Genomic DNA, 21,671 nt, shown 5'->3' with positions numbered 1-21,671 from the left:
CTACCCCCCGCCCCGCCTCCTCCGAGGCGATAAACAGTGCTAGTGACAGGTCCTTCTGTACTCAGATACAGTTTGATTTCGTCAGACTGTGCGATACAGTAGTACTTGCTAGAAAAAATAACAACAAATAAGCAATTTAACAAGAATAGCTCGACACCGGAAATATCGAGATTCGTCCCAGATGCAACATTGTTTTTTTTTAAGCTAAGGAGCAGTTTCTGATCTTGATCATCTTTATTCCACGACAAATAGAAGAGTATTCTAAGGTTCAAGTTCATTTCAACGATAAAAGCACTTTTTGGTTTAAAAAATCTGTTAAGAACGCGAGCTTTCGAGGTTAGTTTTATTTTTTTACTAAAAAAGTGGAAGCGCACGTTTCTAAATTTTTTTTTTTTTGTCATTATATGACCCCCTTTTTCTGTTCAGTGTAGATTTCTTTTTTTGTAACGTCATATATGAGGTTGTCTTTCACGCCTCGACGATTTGCCCAAAAGTGTTTTCGGAAAAGCTCCGTTAAAATTCATTTTGCAGTGCATTTTTCACGGATTTGTCCTTGCTGTCAGATTTATTTTTAGCAATTAAACAAACAAAAAAAACTCCCCTTGTGCGAGTTGCTCTCAATTTACTCCCGTATTATAGCCCACGCATTGCGTGATAGGTTCTTGAACACACCAATAATTCTCACTTACCTAACGTCATTTAATACCTCACGCTTCAGTTCACGGTACCGGTCACGATTGAAAAAGCCTCGATTGTATGCGAAGGATTGGCAAACACAAACCGCATTGTAGAAGTGTACGTATCATTAATTTGCTAATAACCCCTTGAAAGTTGCTTTAACAGGGAAACTTTTCATCGTAAACAAATGGAAGGCTTCTAGGATAAAGGTAGGATTTACGGGATGTTTATCTGTGGGTGAAATGCTGTGTTTCTAGTGCCCTCATGCAACATTCTTTATAATATTCACCGCGAGCGATCAATATTAGCCAGTTTGCAGAACGGAATAATTTTGTATTGTGTTCTGGAGCGTTGTTTTTATTAATTTTGCTTTCTTGACAACAAATAAGCTATATTTGTCTTAAACGTTATTATCTGTCTTAGAAAACAGGCTTTTGCTAGCGAGTAATGAGATGCGACTTAACAGAAGTTAAAATGTGCGAAGGTCGCATCGAAGATTTATTATTCTGCTGGGATACTTTCTTTTAATCAAAGTGGTCGTTCCATCTCACCTTTGAGATAAGACTTCGAACGGATAACCAATAATCTTCAGCGCGATGTCCATGCGGGTTTTACACGAAATTAACAACATCCGTCGACGTGAGTCTTCTTTATATTTCCAAGTATGTTCATATCAACTTCCATGTACACTTTGACATGACTGATGCTACAAACTAGCCTCATCTGCGAATCATTTCAACTCTACCAATCGGATTTTACAGGATTCATTGACATCAGCTTAAGAGTAAATTTTCCGCTGATGTCTCTATTCAATCTCCTGACCGCCGCATGAAACTGAAATGCGCACGCTGACACATGAAGCGTAAGAAATTATAAAATAAGAAATTTATGAACGCTAGTGACACCTGCAGTCACTTGAACATGTTTGTAGAAAACCTGACAAGTTTAGGTCGGTTTCCCTAGCATTGTACAACGGCTCTGAAGTAGTTAAATATGTGTAGAGAATTATTTCATTTTTTCCTGTTTGCCGTCGTGTTTCTATAAGAAGGAATTAATCAGTTCCAATTTGCGTCAAAAAGGATGCTCACGAGACTTCCGCTACCTGCGATTCCATTCAATTTTTTATCACTTTTTATAGATAAATTCCTTTTTTATTTTTAGAAGATTTAAAGTTCAATTAGAAATAAACATATTTTTCACTGTACAAATCTGTTCTAGGTCTGTTTTTTTTCTCCAATGGAGGAATAAAATGAGAGGTTTGAAGACACACTGACAAATGCTGACAAATGCTGACACACTGACAAATGCTGTTGTGAATTTGACTGTTGTGAAAATGACTTATTATTGGTTATGAAGAAATTAAATTCAAAAGATATATTATTTGTTTCATTTATATTCTCGGCAACTCGTGCCAAAGAAGTGACGGATAACGCATTTACAACTTCCACCGTCTAAATACTCAGTATTTCGATTATCCGTACCAATAAACGATCGAATAAAATTTCGAAAGTGCATAAACCATAATGTATTTTGTTCCAATGAATTCTGAATGAGAAAGTTAAAAAAATTTAGTAAACGGACGGTTTTTAGAGAAACCCTGACGATATCGAAACCCTAGACATTTACCTTGATTAAATGTTATCAAAACATGGTATCATCGGGGTCAAATGGCGGGTCATTGCGCAATATATTCTTACGCGCTCTTCCGAAAACCTAACCCTAGGGTATGAAAATCTTTTTGCATTTCTCATTAGCCACTCTAACTTGAGCTTCTTTAGAAAAGCCAGACCGAGAACGCTAGTAAATATGTATATATAAATAGATATATTTAATAATTACTCGCCGAAGGGGAGGTGAATATCGTCGAATAATCCCGAGACGAAGTCGAGGGGATTATTCCACAATATTCACCGAACCTGAGGCGAATAATTGTTTTAGTATAATTTCAGAGCTGAACAACAGAGAAATTTCTAAAATCATAACATTTTAGTAACATTTATTAACATTTTATTTTAACATTTTATATAAACCGCGCGGAGCGGTTTATATAGCGTCATATAAGGAACCGCTCGACCAATCAGATTGCTGGAAACTCTTTGCTCAGCTCTAAAATTATACTAAATATAGATATAACTTGTTATATATATATATATATGACATATATATAACATAATATATATGTAATGAAATACGTAGTAGGCAAACCCTTCCTGAATAACAGCGTGACACGCCAGATCCTGATAAACGAACCGACATAAACACTTAGCTGATCCATTCACAGTTGGATGTATGTACATCCAACTGTGAATGGATCAGCTAAGTGTTTATGTCGGTTCGTTTATAAGGATCTGGCGTGCCACGCTATTATTCAGGAAGGGTTTGCCTACTACGTATTTCATTACATTTCGACTCAAGATATTACAGCAGGATGATGTACATTTTCATCGACTGCAAAACATGATTTTCCACACATCTCCCCTTAGCAGTAGCCGCCTACTTGAAAACTTGAAAAAAGGCGCATTAAAGAGAAATCTGCTGGAGCGTTAAATTTAATATTTGCTATTGCCGGATTTCATTTTCGTTTAAATAGTGCAGGTACCGCTGAGCAACCCTCTTACTTTGTACTTATTCTGACCCATGTATTTCACAGATATGCGATAGTAATGATAATTTCAAGAGCAAAGTTTCTGTTTATTGCTGCAGTTCTCGCGAAATTTTTTAGAGAAATAAACGTGATGACGCGAAAGCGAATATTTTACCGGAATAGTGGGCGAAAATCGCCAACGCTCGGTGTGAGAAAAATTCCAACACAACTCTGAGGTATCATAATCATGATAAGAATTCTGCATTTGATCCTGTTTTGTCTTCAATTCTTTTCTAATGATTAATCCTGTGTGGGGAAATGAGACAGACTCGAATTTTTATTTTTTTTTGAAAGTGGAAAAACTTATGCAAATTTCCGGGATAGAAAAAGACACCAATGCGGGCATTTTTTTGATAATGTGGAGAGGAATGGAAAGAGGTGACAAATGCGGGGAAAGTGGACGGAAAGTTCCTCTTCTTGAAAATTTAGTTTTTTTTTTTCAATGTCTCGTGAGTGGAAGTTATAGTACACCCAGTTTATTCTACATGGGGAAATTGAATGCGAGGGAAAGGCCAGCCCAACCTACGGATTGACTTAAGCTTGATTCGGACGCCCGTCCGTAGAGCATGGTAGAACTCTATGAGATCTGATGCGTGGAGAGGCGATTCGGCTCAGAGAATGTGTGATTCGAAAGGTAAAAAATGGCAGGTGCATCTGCCATACTTTGCGGACAGATTCAGACGTCGTATTGAATGTATAATTTTGCAAAAACTACATTCGAGTCACGCGCTACCGCTCATGTCAAGTTCTGTGTACGAACCAAAGCCATTTGTCACATTCGCTTTTCCTGAAGAAGCCAATCCGAATAATTTTTAACAATTGTCCTTAGAAGAAATGGCCCGTAAAAGCACCTAGCATCGAGTAGAAAACGCTGGAAAATTGTTGTTTTTGTCTCCTTTTTGTTGAGCACGTTTGTTTCCCAGCCGTTTCTGTTTCTCAAGTGTCGTACTTTATTAGCAAGTCAAACTAAATTGACCACCAGTAATCTGATGATAGGTTCTCAGTGACTGACACTTCAAGTATTGCGTGCTACACAGACCTCCTGCTTTTTTTATGAAATGACGTTTGGCACGGTTAATGAGATACGACGTCGCTAAGATCTTTGGGAAAATATTAATGCTCCTTTATATTTAATTTTTTTTGCGACGCGAGAACTACTACGTTGATAAAGATGGGGTGAAATATTGTGTTTGCAAATTGTAAAAAACACGAAAATTAGTCATTCCTAGGTTATTTAAAAAAGTTTTCGGTAAAAAGAAACAGCCTTGTTAAAATTCCAATGCCACTTATCTTTTTAAGTGGAAAGAATATCGTGACATTTTCAACTTTTTATTGTTTCTCCATTCGTTTCGTTTCGCAATTAGAATGCGCCCTTGAATAATGATCGTATGACACTCATCTTTGACAGTTCTTGCCCGGCCGGTGATAAAAGAATTAGTTAGAGTCTTTTGCTTTTCTTTAGAAATTATTTTCAGAACACTCAGAAGGCCTACGTATGTTTAGTTTGTTGTTATTTTGCGGTTTTGTGTGTTTAACAAATGAAGTCATGCATTCTTTGTGTACCCAGCTATTTGCTTACGTTTAACACATGAAGTTTACGAAGTCAAATATGCTTCCAGTGATTCCGTCGAAGGAGGAGTTTTTGGTTTTTTGTATGTAAAATTGTATCTTATGTCTAGGAACGTGTACCTGTGTAACTGGTTTGCTACTTTGTACTTTCCTACCTAGATATCTTCACCATTTAAAAGAAACATCGAGGAAACGTCAGAAAATGATCTGATACTATCGCCTGGAGCAATTTCCAATAGTTCAACGAAGAAGCAGGCAGCTGATTACCATGCAGACGTTATTTGGATGTCTTCAACAGTTTCTTCTTATTCTTGCCGTCACATCTCCGGTATTTGGAGATAATTTTACCCTGGGTTTGCTCGTACCTTTAACGAATCCAAAGGGTTCTTTCAAGGGAAAACTCTTCGCTCCCGCCATTGCAACCGCCGTGGATGACGTCAATAACTCATCCGACCTCCTTGCCGGCCACCGTCTGTCTTATATCTGGAATGATACCGAGTGTAAAGAAACTAAGTCACTGCAAGCTCTGTCTCACCTGATAAACGAGAGGAAGGTGTCTGCAATTATAGGTCCTGGATGTTCTTGTCAATATGAAGCAAGATATGCCAGTGCAGTGGACGTTCCAATGATATCATACGTGAGTCTTGTCAAGGGGATTGTAGATTACAGCATTTCTTTTAATTTTGGTGAATTGTTGAAATCGTAAGAATAGTAAAGGTTGCAAGCAGCAAATGTGTAAAATTTAGGTGGCAGTACTTTTTTACTTCTTACAATCTTAATATTCCACCGAGCCGAAATGCAATAAGTGATGAAAATATATCATAAAGGGAAAAGTGTGGGGAGATTTTGTCACATGAAATGAATAGTAGGGAAAGTTTGAAAACTTAGATTTCGCATTTTGAGGATGAAGGGCTAAGCTAACTATTTAACTTTGCTCCTGTGTAGATGTGCAACGAACCGCTGACAGCGCTTCTTGAAAAGGAGAAATACGCAACATTTGCGGAGACGGTCATCAAAGTGGAGGGGCATAAACTAGCTAGAGGACTCATTAAATTGTTCCAAAAGTTTCACTGGTCAGAGGTGGCCATACTGTATGAAAATGCTACCAGTTATGTCAACATGAAGAAGGTCGTGGTGCGTGAATTTACGAGTAACGGTATTAATGTGCTTACAGAGAAAGAACTTCTCAGTGACGCATGCTACAGTTTTGTGAAGAACAACCGTTCAAGTTTTTGCGATCCACCCACCAGGGTTACGAATGTGGGCGATTACATGGGAAATATGTTCAAAGAACTAAAGAGCAAATGCAGAAGTACGTGTCCAGTATCTTTTGCTTAATAAATAGAGTCGTACAAGGGAAAAAAAGAGGACTGGGTTAAAATTCAGATGCAGTGATCGAAAAGGGGAACTTGGGCTGAACCTCTCAGGGGTAGCTGGGCAGCAATGAGTTGGGTATACAGCAGTGGCGGATCTAGGGGAGGGGCACGGGGGGCCCGCCGCCCCGCCTTATTCTGGTTAAAAAAAATTAAAAGCAGAGAGAGGCGGAAAAGCCGGAAGGTGAAAACACACGAAAAAAAACGGCCCCCCCCTCTCCCCCTTGACTCAAGGGCTAGATCCGCCTCTACTCATACATGAGTCACTTTATCTGGTCTGGCCTATTTTGGTTTTATAGTGAAGTTGTTGTTCTGGCCTACTTTTTAATTAAATATTTGAGATAGTATATATAACCACTATTTATTTAACCAGTATTTATATAGCGTACTTATCAAGAAACTCTCATGGCGCTTAACAACACTTTCGGGAGACTTAAGCCGGACTGCATCAAGCAGTTTACAATATCAATCAAAGACTTATTTTGAAGATGCCCCCTCCCAGTAAACAGGCCAGACCACACCACAGTAATCTCGGGAGTGGGTTCTTTAACGCCCCCTGCCTAACCAAATTAACTAATTAATAGATGCAGGAGACGGGACCTACGGTATATTCGTCCTTATCCGAGAAGACTAGAATGTCTATCCATTTCTTGATATTATAGAAAGGTAGCACATTCTCCTCACTTATTTTAAGACCCTGACTGTTGGTCCGGCCAGGGTTCGAACCCTCGACCTCCCACACAACAGTTCGGCGCTCTAACCAATTGAGCTAACCGGTACGTGCACTTTCACTGGTAGTTTGGATGTTTCGATATGAGTGTGGGAGAGGTCTAGAGAAACTCGAGATTATTATGCAAACTAACTGTACTAATATCATAAAAGGATTGATCATTTTTATTTTATAATTTCGATGACGTCACGTCAAACCAAGAATTGCCCGGACCTTTACCGCTGAACGCCCTTGGGGCTGTGTGTCGGGGAGACTGGGCCCCACTGACCGTCCTTTGGGTTGCATACGGGGAGACTGGGCCTAATGCATTATGTGGGTATAAAATGATATCGGCGAACTGTCCCTGGAAATATGGTGAAATGTCTGCGAAGCATGAGCCACTTGGCTCATGTTCTCACATTTTTTTTGATTGATTGATTTTCTCCCTTTTGTAGTTTTACTTTACTTGAGTGAATTTCCAGTGGCTCGTCAGACGCTTGAGTACGCACACAATCAGAATATGACACAAGGCGACTACGCATTCGTCATGTTACAACTTGACCTAAATCAATTCAAGCGCAACATGGACAGTCCAGGACAAATATATCTGATTTTGGATTTGGACAAGAATAAAACATGCGACTATTATGAAGCCCTAGAGTCGGTGGTGTTGGTAGAAGTTGAGAGTGAATTACCAGATGAGCAGAAGTCGTATAAAGCCTTTGAAAAGCAAGTCAAGGAAAAATATGACAGTTTCAAGACTAACTTAACAGCGAGCCTCACGGAAGAAGAGGTAAATGTAAGATTTATTGTCAGTGAATAGGGAAGCAGGAATTGTATTCACCAGAATTGTATGGGTTAAAGAATATGTATGGTTGTAGGTGCACTGGTCTCTGGGTCTGGTACAGAAACTGGAATATAGACATCCCAGCTTGATAGGCCACTTGCCTCTTGTGCAGATTTTGCTCACTTAATCTTACAACTCTGTATGTTAGGATGTAGAGGGAGCATTTGATCATTGATGCATGTAGCTGGTGCATGGCAGCTCAATCCTCCAAACTGAGACTGTACTGGTCACCATGGCGAGTGGGAAAGAAAAAACGAATTGTGGAGCGAGTCGCAATTTGGTGACTTGTGTTGGGTAGTCATTTGGTAAACTCTCCACTCAAAGTGATTCGATTGCATTTATTGCTTCTTGTAACATTTTGCCTTTACAGAAAACAAACCCGCTGTCATTTCACGCCTATTATTTGTATGACGCTGTTTATCAATATGCCAAGGCGTTAAACAAAACTTTGGCAAGAGGTGACGATTTAACGGGAAAAAATATCATGCGCAACCTAATGAACTCTACTTACAAGAGTGAGTATACTATGGTTTTTTTTTTTCAACCTGCTGCAAGGAGTCACTATTGAAACACTTCAAAGCCTTAAAAACGCCCCTTTATGACCTGCATGAATCTGCTTATTTTGTCAGGGAAAACTGTTGTAATGTAGAAGGGAAGGGCGCGGGGAACCTGTCATGGGGGAATAAGCAAAACTCCCGTTCGCTTCATACTTTTCGCTTTTTGTGAGGAAAACCTGTTACAGTGCATAGGCAGAGGGGTTGGGGGGGTAACCTGTCATAAACTGATATCCCTCCCTTGGGGGATAAGCAAAACTCCCATTTTTCTTGATACTTTTCTATTTTTGTCAGGAAAACCTGTTTAACGTATAGGCAGGGGGGATTAGTTGTCATGGACCAGTATCTCTCCCTCCCTAGGGAGATATGCAAAACTCCCATTTGCTTGATACTCTTTTGCTTTTGTTGAAAAACCTGTTGCAGTGTAGAGGCAGCGAGAGGGGGGGGGGGGGGTAACCGGTCATGGATTAGCATCTCCCATTTGCTTCCTATGACAGTATCTGAGTAATATGAAAGGTCCAGGAGTACGCCAGGGCTTTTCATCCTCTTCTTCAGTCGTGGAAAGACAGTGGTCCCAAGTAATGACTGGGTATTTCCTTTAACGAAACAGGCAAGTTAGGCCCCAGTGTGTTTATTAACGAGAATGGGTCAGCCGATGTTGTAAATCTCCGCATTGTGGATATTCGCTGGAACAAATCTGTTGCACCTACAAAGGGTGAGTGAGTATTATTTTTAACGTACGGGAAAGTTCATCACGATGGCGCAACGTATTTGATGTTGATGATTGATACTGGTCCAAATATTGCGACATCTTCATATATGATGGAGAGGAGACTAAGAACCAGCCGGTTTGCTGTTGAGTTTCTCGACAAGAAAAAAAGACCTGTAATGGTCAGCGTTGCTTACTTTTGATTAATTAAAAATCAAATGTCGAAAATCTCAAACTTGGCGTGGACTAGTGTTGGGTGGTCGTTATGTAGGTTTTATATATCGACAAACTCCAAGGAGCTTCTCATCCGAACCCACCTCTCTTTCTAACTCAGTAGTCGGAATTGCGGAATTGCGTTTTCCGCTGCTGACCGTTGGATCTCTTGTCAAGTAAGTAGACATTGCGTGCCCCCCTTTGGCCAGAATTCCTTCCGGAGATTCTGAACTCGCGCGCACAGGTGCAATTTCTATTGGTGGATTTAAATTCCCGCCTTTTTTGTTTGACGACACACAGACTGCCTCTATAACAATAGTGGCCCCATTGCAAAGGAATTAGGACGTATAAATTTTTCTGAAGAAGACACTGGTATCGTAGTGAGGACGGAAGAATTTCAGTGGCCAAATGGTAAAGGAATACCTCTGTCAAAACCAAAGTGTGGGTTTGATGGTCTGGAATGTGTTACCTCCACACTTTCCACAGCACAATATGATCGTCAGGATAAAGGAAATGGTAAGTTTTCCTCTGAAGGTAGAAAGTAAAATGGTTTTTGAAGCATAATTTTTCTTCAAATATGCGAGGTAGAATAAGTTCTAAAACTTTATACACTTTTAAGACACCATGACTTACTAGCTTGTGTTGTTGTTTGTAACTCCCATGAGACGACTCAGTTCTGACAGACTGAAAGCTTGCCAGCTAGTCATTAAAACGTTCGCACATGCGTAGACGCTTGACCGCTGTGTTGGGGTGATCTGCAGACTGGCATCTGAATTTTCCTGCTTTCAAGTTTAGTCATAAAGTTCATGACACCTTGATACTCCCAACAGCAAGGAACCTTTAGGATTTGGTTTCGAGTGTTTGATGAAGTCTTTATTTTTACGCCATTTGGTGTTCGCGAAGAAACTGTCATCATTTGTAATTCGCTGACACTCGAGCTTTCATAAGTAATTCGCCATATGTTTTATTTCAGCTGCTGTCATTGCAGGAGTTTCAGCGTTTGCAGCTATCACTTGTATCATACTCCTCGTCAACGTCATTAGGTAAAGGCTTTTTTTTCTGCTTGGTTCTTTTGTTTTTTGTTTTTTGTTTGTTTGTTTTTCCAATTTCCGTTAGAGTTGAAGTTATTATGAGCAGTTTTATCGTGGAGTTAGATAGCTGCTTACTGGTTGAGAGCTTCGGTCGATAAGAGTAATAAAACGTCATGTCACGCCACTCACGTGCGTTATGTCATAAAACCGTGCTTCTGCACCTCGTTAATTTTATTTATTTAATTTTATTTATTTTATTTATATTATTTTATTTATTTTATTCTAGCACGCCTTTAAATGTCAGTGATATCATATATGGTTAGTGTAGAGCCTGTTTTGTGTTCCCTATGATCCTAGATGTCCTAAGACAGTCACTTTCCTATTTGTTTTAAATGACACTCTCTGGTTGTTTATCATCCCACAGACAATACATGTTAAAAAAAGAGGGGGACAGTTTGTTGTGGAAAATGAATTACAAAGACATTCGTTGGGTGCAGACGTCTTCCAGCGTTAGTTCTGACATGGCTGAAGTAAGTGTGAAATTAAATCTCCTCGAAACTCGTCTCGTGGCTATAACCAAGATCTTTTGCAGAGCTCCACTGGAAACCACATCGGCGAGTGGGGTCCCTAGATAAATATTATTATTATTTTATCTATGGCTACTGCAAACAAGCTGGTCTAACAGTTGGCGCTCCAGGCTCTGAATTGAGAGGGGGCTGGGTTCGAAAGGCTGAGGGTAATCTGTAATGGACTAGCATCCCATTCAGCGGCAAGGAGCAATACCCCATGTAAGGGGTGTCGAAATGAGCTCCGGTCTTGTAGTTAACTTAGCTTATGTGCTGAAGTTATCTTTTTAATTGTTTGCACATGAGTGAACTTAACAGCAGATTCAAATTTGTGCACAACTGCAGGTGCCCTAGTGGGTAACAATTTTGGAAAAATTAATTGGTTTCAATTGATTTATTTTCAGCCCAAGTGGTTGTTTAATAAACCTGGATACCTATAAATGTGTGGGAAGAAAGACACAAGACATGTATTGTAAAATTAAGATTTGGATTAGCTCCAAACTCGTCACTTTCTCAAATGTACGAGTTTGAATCTGCATAAACAGTGATAAAGTGTATGGGTTTTTTTCTTACAGGAAGAAGAGTCCCTCTCCATGTCACGTAGGACAAGCAACCAATTTACTTTTACAAACTTTGGATTTTATAAGGTGAGAACGTGTCTTGTTAACAAAAATAGATCCTGAATATCAAAGTGTTCTTAGCACTACAGGAGTTAGTACAGACTTTTAATTTTTTTCAGGCCTTATTTTTTTTACAACTGCTCAAGTAGGGTTCATTACTGCAAAGATCGCTTTTATATTCATTTATTACCCCGTAGGTCACATGTTAATGACTAAAATAATATTCCCCCCCCCCCCCTCTTGGGGGATAAGCAAATCTCCCATTTACTTAATACTGATACAATGAAATATATGAAGTTCATATATTTTGAACTGCGGTATTAGATACCGCACGATCGTGCATCATATGTATCTAATACCGCAGTTCAAAATATATGAACTTCATATATTTCATTGTATCTGATTTATCACTTTCACGGGTTTATTACGAATCAACTTAACGGCCTGCTCCCAGTTGGCTTGTTAGCTCAATTGGTAAGAGCGCTGCACTAGTATCGCAGAGGTCAGTGGTTCGAATCCCGTACAGGCCTGATTTTTTTTCAGGTCTGATTTTCGCTATTGCTTAAATAGCGCTATCTACTTACTTAATACTTTTCGCTTTTTGTAAGGAAAACCTGTTAAAATGTAGAGGCAGAGGACCTGTCATGGACTAACATCCATCCCTACTTGGAGGATTATCAAAACTCCCATTCTCTAAATATTTTTCGCTTTTTGTTAGGAAAACCTGTTGTAATGTAGAGGCAGAGTTTGTAACTAAGCAGGCAGTAGAAAAATGGATAGTTAGAAGAATGATTACAATTAAGGGATGTTTATTCCTCATTATGAAAGCATATAACTTAGAATAAAATCTCACTTTGTTTGTAGGAAAATAGAGTGACGGTGAAGCAGATTGGAACCAAGACAATTGATTTAACAAAATCTATCCTGTTAGAACTGAAACAGGTAACAAAATTTAGAGTGCTGCATGTAGCGTGGGGCCTGAGCCCGAGTTGATTCGGCCATGCGCAGTTTAGTTGACGTACGACACGTATTTCTCATTTGTGAGTTTGCGAAAGTGAATAGAACGTTAGTCGTGTTGTTGCTTGTCATGTTTGTATTACACACATGAGAGTCGCATCACGATCTGTGTGAAAGTCGCTAGTCACCATGTAATGGACGAATGTTAAAAGAAAACACGATATGAGTGATTTCTTTACTGGGTCTAGTTTAAACCCTAAGAGTGACTGGGTTCTACTTTCACCCTGGGGTATCACCCCTGAATCACTAATTTAAGAAAAGCCTGATTGTCAAATTAACTCTCCTCGGCATAACTAGGGGAAAACTGGACAGAATAGTGTGGAGAATACGAAGGTCTAGGGCTAAGTACCATTCGAAGAAACGAGGCCCGTCGTAATCGAACCATTGAAGTTAAAACGAGATTTGCATGATGGAGACTGGTGACGATATCGTTTTAAAAGCCGCAAGGAAGAAAAGAAGCGAGGAATAAATGAGTCATAAATAAGAACGGAAAAAGTAAGCGAATTAAGTGGATTAATCAGAGTGGATTAAATGAATGCTGATAAATATTTTTGCCTTTTTCAGATGCGCGACTTTCGTCATGAAAATTTCGTCCAGTTTTATGGAGCCACAGTGGATTCCCCTTACATCTGCATCGTTTCTGCCTTCTTTCCTAGAACCCTCAAGGTAACAGTCTTGTTCGATAAGTTGGCTTGACAATCAATGAGGAAGTTCTCGAGGCAAAGGTTTTAGGACTTAATTGAAACCAAGGGCGAGAAACCCTTCTTTCTTAGCTGCATATCATAATTAAAATAAGTTCATTTTGAAATCACTTTTTGCATGAAGCTGGATATAAAATCCAAATTTGTTATGGCATGCGTAAGGGAGAGATTTTTCTACGAAAAAGGAAAAAAATTGTTTTTTCGATGGAGTTTTTTCAACGGAGTAAGGGTGTTGCTAAAGCAGGACATTGATAGAATCGATATCATGATCAGTGGAAGTTATTCGCTTCGAGGTAAATTCCCCCCTCCTTCTCATGTATTATTGTATTTTGTGAATATCCTTTTTCTTCTTTTTCCAACCGTAGGAGTTTCTCGCTTGTTCAGACGTAAAGCTGGATAAAACTTTCATTTCGTCTTTAGTCACAGACATTGTTAAGGTGGGTGATCACAACGCGAATCCCTCGGTAAACTTGCACGTTATTTTCGTAGACCACGATCGAGGGCCCGGGTACTAGTTGAGTTACTTTCCCACCTGTTGAATCTGCCTGTTGACAGGTTGGGTCTAGTGAGTCTCGGACCTTGCGTAACATGTGGTCTTTGTTTTCGGTTCCGTCCTTGTTCTGAGGCCTTTTGTTTATTCTAACTATAAATTGCATCGCAAATACTGGTGCGAACGAAAGAATTTTTGTGGATTTACCTCTACTCGGCTGTTTGCTAGGTTCAGAAGGAGAGAGAGACGTAGAAAGAGAGTGTAGTCAGTGTCTTGTGTAAGGCTGCGTTTTTATCTGTAGATATAGATACGTTTGATCAACACTTTTGTAGGCAGAGCTGAATTGCAGTGCGGGTCAGAAAATCACACACACAATATAACAAATGATATAAATAACACTGATGGTATTTCAGCAATTTGTCATGTATGAATAATATAAATAACTCTTAATAAACAATACTTCAGCAACATGCACAACAATTACATTACATTAGAAAAGTTATCATAAATATGCCCTCAATGTCTTATGTCGAAAAACTTCCTGTGCCCTAGATTAATGGAAGTGCATACCCACTTTGCGTCAAAGTGGACGTGTGTTGGACGTGTTTACCAACTCATCTGTGTGTTGCGCGGTTACTGTGATAATTTTTAGGGAACTTAAGCAGTCACAACGGCAACGCCACGGAAGACGTCGATTAAAAAATGAGTTTCTACTTTTAGTTAGAATTTCGAAAATGGCTGCATGTGTTTACCGTCTCATAGGACGCCAGACCTCAAACTCAACATAACGGATAAAAGTAACGTTGAGTTCCAAATGTAAATCAAAATAATTTGCCGCCGCGGTTTCGCTTCGCAGACGACGCAAATTTTGGTGATTTCACGTTGTTGTTTTGCAAAGGACGGCTAAGAAAGGTACAAAATTTTAAAACGCACGTGCTGGGCTATTGTTCTGCCAATTAGATCTATTGTTTTTCCACGTTCTCATTGTCGTAGTCGTCGTGGTTTGCTTAAAGTCCCTGTTATCACAACAATAACGGCTAATGCTTAGTTCCGATGTCCAGTTGTAAACTAACCTTGGATAGCTCGAAAACGTCGCCAGAAGTAATTGTTTGCTTGTCATCACGTTTTTTTCATGTTTCTCTCGTCAGGGTATGGCTTATCTTCATTCGTCAGATCTCAAATACCATGGTAGCCTAAAATCTTCCAACTGCTTGATAGACAGTCGGTGGACGCTGAAAATTTCTGATTATGGCCTCACCATGTTGAGATCAAAGTGCAATTTGAGTGCAAAGACGGGCAGCGAAGGTAAACTAAACCAAATAACCGCGGTTTTAATAATGAATGAGAAACCAAACAACCCAAAACAACAACAAAAACAAAAATAATAACATCGAATTTTTTTGTTTTTATCTGTCCCATTCAGATTTGCTTTGGACAGCGCCGGAGCTACTCCGGAAACATTTCAGTTTTCCTAACAGTGCTTCTCGTAAGAAAGACCGAAGTTATGTTAATATTCAGAAGGCCGATGTGTACAGCTTTGCTATCATTCTTCAAGAGTTTCACACCAGGAAAGGACCATTTAGCAATAACAGGAACCTCTGCGTAAAAGGTAGACACTTAAAAAACATATTATCTTGTAAAAATCAGGAATCTTACATCTTGTTTAGCAAGCCCTCGTGAAGAACGTACCAGTAGGTACCGTGCGTGAGAGAGCGAACGTGCGCGCGAGAGAGAAAACAGACGCGCATTAGTCAGGAAAAGTTAAGTGACGTTGGTTCGCGTACAAGTGTTTTTTTTCCTTTGTTTCCATCTTCATATCTTTAATAATTCTTTTTTTCTTATCAAGAAATTTTAGGGAGAATCACAGAACCCGAGGTTCCTATATTTCGCCCTACTGTGCATAATTTTATTGAGGAAATGGAAGAACTTAGAGATCTGATGAAAAACTGTTGGGAAGAAGACCCAGATAGCAGACCAGACTTCACCGAGATCAAGAAAAGGATAAATAGGATTCTAGTCGCTAAAGGAATGTGAGTGGATGAAAATTAATGAGAATCTTAACAAACTTTTCGCGGGAAAGCTGACAAATTCCATTAAAATGTGGTCGCACGAACTAGAAAGCTTTTAACCTCAATATATTAATTTCTGTCGAAACTAAAACAGATGATTTCAAAACGGATTTTCCTGGTCGGAGCCTTCAAATTTCGCTTTTTCTCGATACCAAAGGATCACCAATAAGTAGTTTCTCCTTGTTAAGAAGACAGATTTGCGAGAATACGAAAAGCGTCAACTTATGACCTGATATCGTCTTATTTGACACCGATTTCGGAAATATTTAGCAGACAGTGTAAAGAATTCTTTCCTTTTTTTGCAGAAAAACTAACATTTTCGACAGCATGATTTATATGATGGAGAACTATGCCAACAATCTTGAGGATATTGTTTCTGAAAGAACAAGTCAACTCATAGAGGCAAAGATAGAAACAGAAGATCTTCTTTACAAAATATTTCCAAGGTATTATTTGTTGTGATTCTAATGTCACTCAATATAAAGAAATTGTTTGATGTACGAAGGGAGCTGTCGTTGTATCAATATAACGTGATGGGACTAAGAAGGACGTCTGTTTTTAGTCAGACACAAGTTTATTTTCTTTGACGCGCGGGATAGTCTTCTTCAAAAATTACCAGTCACCTTTGTACGAATTTGCTCCAACAAGGTGAAGTTCACGCCGTCTGCTGCTACATTGCTTTCGCTCAGCACATCCTATAGAAGTTCGTTTTCACGCAGACGCCTCAGAAAACAGACTTCAGTTCGGGAGACTATTCATTTATATCCTAATTCGATTTGATCCCGAAGCTTGGACCAAGAACCCCCCACCCCCACCCCACCACCTATTTTCTCCTGATCGTACTGAATATGTCATGATGATGTTCTCCTTTTAGACCAGTAGCAGAACAACTCATCAAAGGAAAACAAGTCGAGGCAGAAAACTTTGACGAAGTGTCCATCTATTTTAGTGACATCGTGGGATTTACAGAACTTTCTTCTGAGAGTTCACCAATGCAGGTATGCTGACAGTTTTTGATTCACCTGTTTGCTTACAGCATTTATCAAGATAGGGGAGCCTAATAAAGTGGTGGACTTTTAGAAGGTCAAATCGAGGACACTAATGATGTCTTCATCAATCTTGTACGTGTGTCCAGTATTATTTAAAGTTTTATTCTATTTTAATACTTATTGCTGTTCTTAATATTATTTAAAAATTATTCGCCGAATATGGAATAGATATTGTTGAATTCGTCTCGGGATAATTCAATAATATTCCCTGGGCTTGAGGCGAATAATTCTTTTAATACAATTGCTCAGGTACTTTCAAATTCTGTTGTAAATTCGTTTTGATGTTGGAAGCATTCTTTGAAAATTGTTTTGATTACTTGTATCTGATAAGCAGCCAATTTTCACTGGAATTTAACAGCTTTTTTTCAATTCAGTGCGAAAAAAACTTAATATATTTCTTTTGAAGTGTTCTACCAAACTCACTAGCGTCTTTTCTACTCTTCGGAGTTGAATTTTCTCCTATCGCGTTTATCACTTCCACTGTAACATTATTGACTAAACGTTAAGTAGTGCTTCTGATTTCGCTCTTTTTCAATTAAGCCGACCTGTTCTCTTTTTTGTACAAACGGCTGCAAGCAGCCGGCGAATTCGAAATTTCCTGTTTGCTGTTTGTCATAGACATAATGTCTACTTAAATAATTTTTACGTTTCGATGGACTTGAGAGAAAATGACGGAGGACGTTCTGCTAACAAATTAGTGTAATTTGCCTAATTCCATTAATGGTACTAGAGGAAATTGTTGTTTTTTTTCAGGTTGTTACTCTTCTCAATGATCTTTACACATTGTTTGATGACATCATAAGCGAGTACCGTGTTTATAAGGTAAGCTTAGTACTTGATTGAAAATCTGGAAGCATATAGAAACCTCTCCGCCGGGCTGATGTAAAACAGTGCATGGAAACTTAATTGTACACGTGTAGCTCTTAATTTTCTTATGCTTCATTTCCTCGATTGGTCGTGTTCAAGACCCAAACCAAATATCACAACGAGCCAATTATATCATTGGAATATATTGCAACGAGTCAATAAGAACTCAAAGTAAATCAGTACAAACAATCTGCTTTTGAGCACGGGAAAAGACGAGGTCAAAATAAAATTGATTTTAGTATAGCAGCTGGTTGGTTGCGAGGGTGGTCCGACTGAGTTTTCCTGGCCAATTATAGAGTCAACTCGAGATTTAGAGAGTCAGCTGTGTAATTTTTTCACTTTTTTCAGGTTGAGACCATTGGTGATGCTTATATGGTGGTTTCCGGTCTTCCGATAAAAAATGGGCACGATCATGCAGGTGAAATATCCCGGATGGCTTTGCACTTGTTGGACTCTGTCAAGGAAGATTTTATCGTCCGTCATAAGCCTGGTTACAAACTACAGCTTCGCATTGGTATTCACAGTGGTGAGTGAGAAGGATTTTCTTCATTCTACGTCCTATGCACTCGCCTCTTACAGTTTTCTTTCTTTTTCTCTGAAATACTTCAACATACTCGTTCCATTTACTTACATTTACTTCATGTCCTTAGGTCCAGTTGTTGCTGGAGTGGTTGGGAGCACTATGCCTCGTTACTGTCTCTTTGGCGACACGGTGAACACTGCATCCAGAATGGAGTCCAACGGAGAAGGTAAAGGCAATAGTAGCAGTACCTTGCGAGAGGGGAAAGATTGGGGTGGAGGTTAACAAAGTGCCCGTACTCACCAAGCAGGAGCAACAGCGAGAAAAATCCATGTGCCGTGGGATATGCGATGACTTTGGATCATAAAGATCTGGGTTCGAGCCCGTTGTTGTTTTCCTCTCTCTTATTTGGTTTTTCTCCCTTTGCAAATACAGATATTTCCGAATGCTAATTCGTCCTGAAAATAGTGAATGGAGATTCACCACGTGGACATTTTGTTGCCAAAATGCAGTAATAGTAATAGTAATTAAAGTTTAATGTCTTTACGTGGGGCAGGGTTACCCATATTGCCCGAGCCAGAGGCTCATGTATAAAACGCAAGACAACAACCCACCCATCCCACCCCAGGGGAGTACATCCATCACACAGTAATCTCGTGCGTGGGAAATTAAAGTCTCCTACCAGGAGACGTGACCTCCATTTATTCGTCCCTACTCGAGAAGACTAGAACATCTAAACCATTTCTTGATGTTAAAGAAGGCAGCATATTCTTCTCAATTATTTTAAGACCTTGAGTGTTGGTCCGGCCGGGGCTCGAACCCTCGACCTCCCGCACATCAGTCCAGCTAACTGTTTTTTTTTTAATTTCACTTTTGATTATATTCAATTTCTTTGTACGCTCTGGACGTTATGGACTACTAGATCCGCCAGACTTATTGTGTTCATCCATTTCTTGTTTAGCCGGAATGATACATATCAGCGAGGCAACAAAGAACGTTCTTGAAAAACTTGGAGGGTTTACAATCAGACAGAGAGGAGAAGTGCACTTAAAGGTACAGCCTTATTTAAATAAAAAATGATACGAGAAAACATTGAGACTAATTCAAATGAAGAAATATTCGTCGCACATGAGCTACAAATTAAGCATATGCAGAAAAAAGTCTAAAGAATTCAGCCCTCGACGGGATTTGAACCGATGGCTCTATGAAACTAGTTGGGCGCGGTTAGCGAGCTACGAAGCCATCAAGATACACTCGAGAGGGTTTCAATGAGGTTAACCATGAGCCGTAAAACGGCCAAAAAAAAATAGCCGTTACGCGTACAAATCGACCACTTTAACCGATACTCCTACAAAATGTTCACCGTAAAAATGTTTCTTGCAGTTACGAAGGAATGAAGTTAACCGTTAGCCGTAAAATGGTCAATCACCTCACTGAAACCCTCACTATATATGTATTTTCCCGTTTGAATTTAACGTTGCCTTTTGTTGTTTTTCTTGTTAAAGGGAAAGGGACAGGTCACGACATACTGGTTGATGGAACATAAGCATCGAAGGCAGCCAACCTCTCCAAAAAGACTGCGTCCAAAGAGACATTTATTCAATAGCACTAGCGAAGGCGAAGGGTTGAAACCTTGCTTTATCACGCGCTCTTCGTCGTTACGAAGGTCACTCAAAGCTGCGTCGGAAAACCCAATGACAAAAATTCCCATTCAGGTTGTTGACAACGGTAACAAACGGGAGAAAAGGAAAGAAAGTACGCACTCTATAACAAGTGTCTGACGATTCTAGGAAGGAATTCGTGTGTCTGGACAAGTGATCAGTGTTACGCTTTTTTCGAGTCAGAAATTGTTGGTAACCTGCCAGATAGAGGATGAATTTTTTTTTATGTATTTACGGTGCATACCCAGTTCATTCAGGTGGCTCGGGCATGTGGCTTGGATGAGGGTGAGATAAGCTTCCCCAATTGAAATACGCCGTTGAGAATTGTTGGTTTTGCACTAAAATAATTTACGTGATACGGCTATCAAGACAAGTAATGATGATCTGATGGTTTCTGAGGATACCGATTTTTCTCAACGGCAACAAACTCTTCAAAAAAAGACAGTAGAGGCTTTCCTCTGCGCTTACAAAGTCCATAACAAGGCAAACACATGTAGTTTGGGAAACTACTTTGACTGAGTTTAAACTTGTCTTAAAGTCTTCTTCAATGCCTGTGAAGCTGGTCACTCCTCCCTTTGCTAGAAAAGATTGCGTGACAAACCGAGAGTCGAAAGAGCAACCAACGCCCTCCAACTCCACAGCGAGATGAACTGTGCATGTACCACTGGCTTATCAGTCAATGAACACAGAGAGGCCAACTGCTCTTTTTTCTCTTGAGCAAAATTTCTGCACGTATTAAACTTGTTCCTCTTAGATTTGGGCATCTCTGGAACGCTCCTGTGTTTCCATTTTCCCATAAAATTATTACGTTCTCTAAAACTAATCAAATAAAAAGAGTTTTATATTCACTTAGATTCACTCCGATATACTTTACACAGAAATTGACACAACCTGGAATTTTTCAGGTCTTCGCTCCTTCCCTTCGAGGGACAAGTTTACCAGCTCTTTATTCCTGATATCTTATATAATTACAATATCTACATTGTTTCTTTGGTGTAAAATCTCTGATTAAAAAAAGAACTGACCAATGTATTTATCTATTTACGGTAAATCTTTACGATTATTTCATTACTTTAGTTTTTGATGGTGTAAAGAATAGAGGGAACTGTAAATTGAATCGAAACATGAGTATGAAACACTTGGGATGTAGCTAAAAAAGGTACGTAGCAGCGACGAAATGTGAATCGGGGCGACAACGGAAGTACAACGTGGTTTTTCTTTTTCTTCTCTGTGGCAAAACTGTTTAGTGCGAACTGGCTGAAACACACGAATTCTATCTCGTTACCAGTGCCTTCGGGCTTACATGAAATAGCAAGCGCATGCGTCAACTTAGGTTTCGAGGGACTAAATATGGCTGTTAAACAGAAAGTGGGGTTTTAAACGCGGTAGAAATTATAGTTGTCAACCCTCAGCACGGATGTAACCCGGTGAATCTCAATCAAACTTTACCCTACAGGTAAGTCTCGTCTAATTTTTCGGTTTTACCGCATCAATGTTCTGTAGCTTAAATTGACTACGTTAGAATTGAATTACATTTCAGTGGAAGGTCTTAGAGTCTTTGTTTTGTAAAAAGACCGTCCATGTACAGAATATACAAATTCACGACATTATAATTAAAATTTTCGTGACAAATTTTGTTTAAAGAAAGTCTTGCTTGAAAGTGCTCCTTTTACAGAAAAAAATATATAAAACTTTAAAAAACCTATTTTCTATAGTCACTATAGGATCTCTACTCTTCTGCGCTAAAAACGCAATCTTGAATTTTCGCGCCAAAAACGAAAATA

At 39.3% G+C, this 21,671-nt stretch overlaps 2 protein-coding genes across 10 annotated transcripts in view; one reads left to right on the top strand and one right to left on the bottom strand.

Annotated features, from left to right (window-relative positions):
• Positions 1-734: 734 nt before the first annotated feature.
• LOC111321575 (atrial natriuretic peptide receptor 1) lies at positions 735-20,919 on the top strand. Its single transcript, XM_022924496.2, has 23 exons — positions 735-887; positions 5,051-5,528; positions 5,837-6,203; positions 7,429-7,766; positions 8,191-8,335; positions 8,985-9,089; positions 9,597-9,812; positions 10,270-10,339; positions 10,752-10,857; positions 11,469-11,540; positions 12,378-12,455; positions 13,095-13,196; positions 13,597-13,668; positions 14,870-15,026; positions 15,145-15,330; positions 15,568-15,751; positions 16,096-16,236; positions 16,665-16,788; positions 17,593-17,661; positions 18,055-18,232; positions 18,357-18,455; positions 19,188-19,279; positions 19,732-20,919. The coding sequence occupies exons 2-23, from the start codon at positions 5,160-5,162 to the stop codon at positions 20,005-20,007; spliced, it is 3,546 nt and encodes a 1,181-aa protein (XP_022780231.2). The 5' UTR covers positions 735-887; positions 5,051-5,159; the 3' UTR covers positions 20,008-20,919.
• LOC111321630 (atrial natriuretic peptide receptor 1) overlaps positions 20,780-21,671 on the bottom strand; it is a 42,123-nt gene continuing 41,231 nt past the window's right edge. For all 9 annotated transcript variants that reach the window (XM_088736903.1, XM_088736908.1, XM_088736902.1 and 6 more), the window contains one exon: positions 20,780-21,671. This exon is cut by the window's right edge and continues 833 nt beyond it. The gene's annotated coding sequence lies outside the window, so the exon portion shown is untranslated.

The sequence above is a fragment of the Stylophora pistillata genome, chromosome 10, assembly GCF_964205215.1.
Source record: "Stylophora pistillata chromosome 10, jaStyPist1.2, whole genome shotgun sequence".
Taxonomy (NCBI): domain Eukaryota; kingdom Metazoa; phylum Cnidaria; class Anthozoa; order Scleractinia; family Pocilloporidae; genus Stylophora; species Stylophora pistillata.
This window is presented reverse-complemented; position numbering and strand designations above follow the sequence as displayed.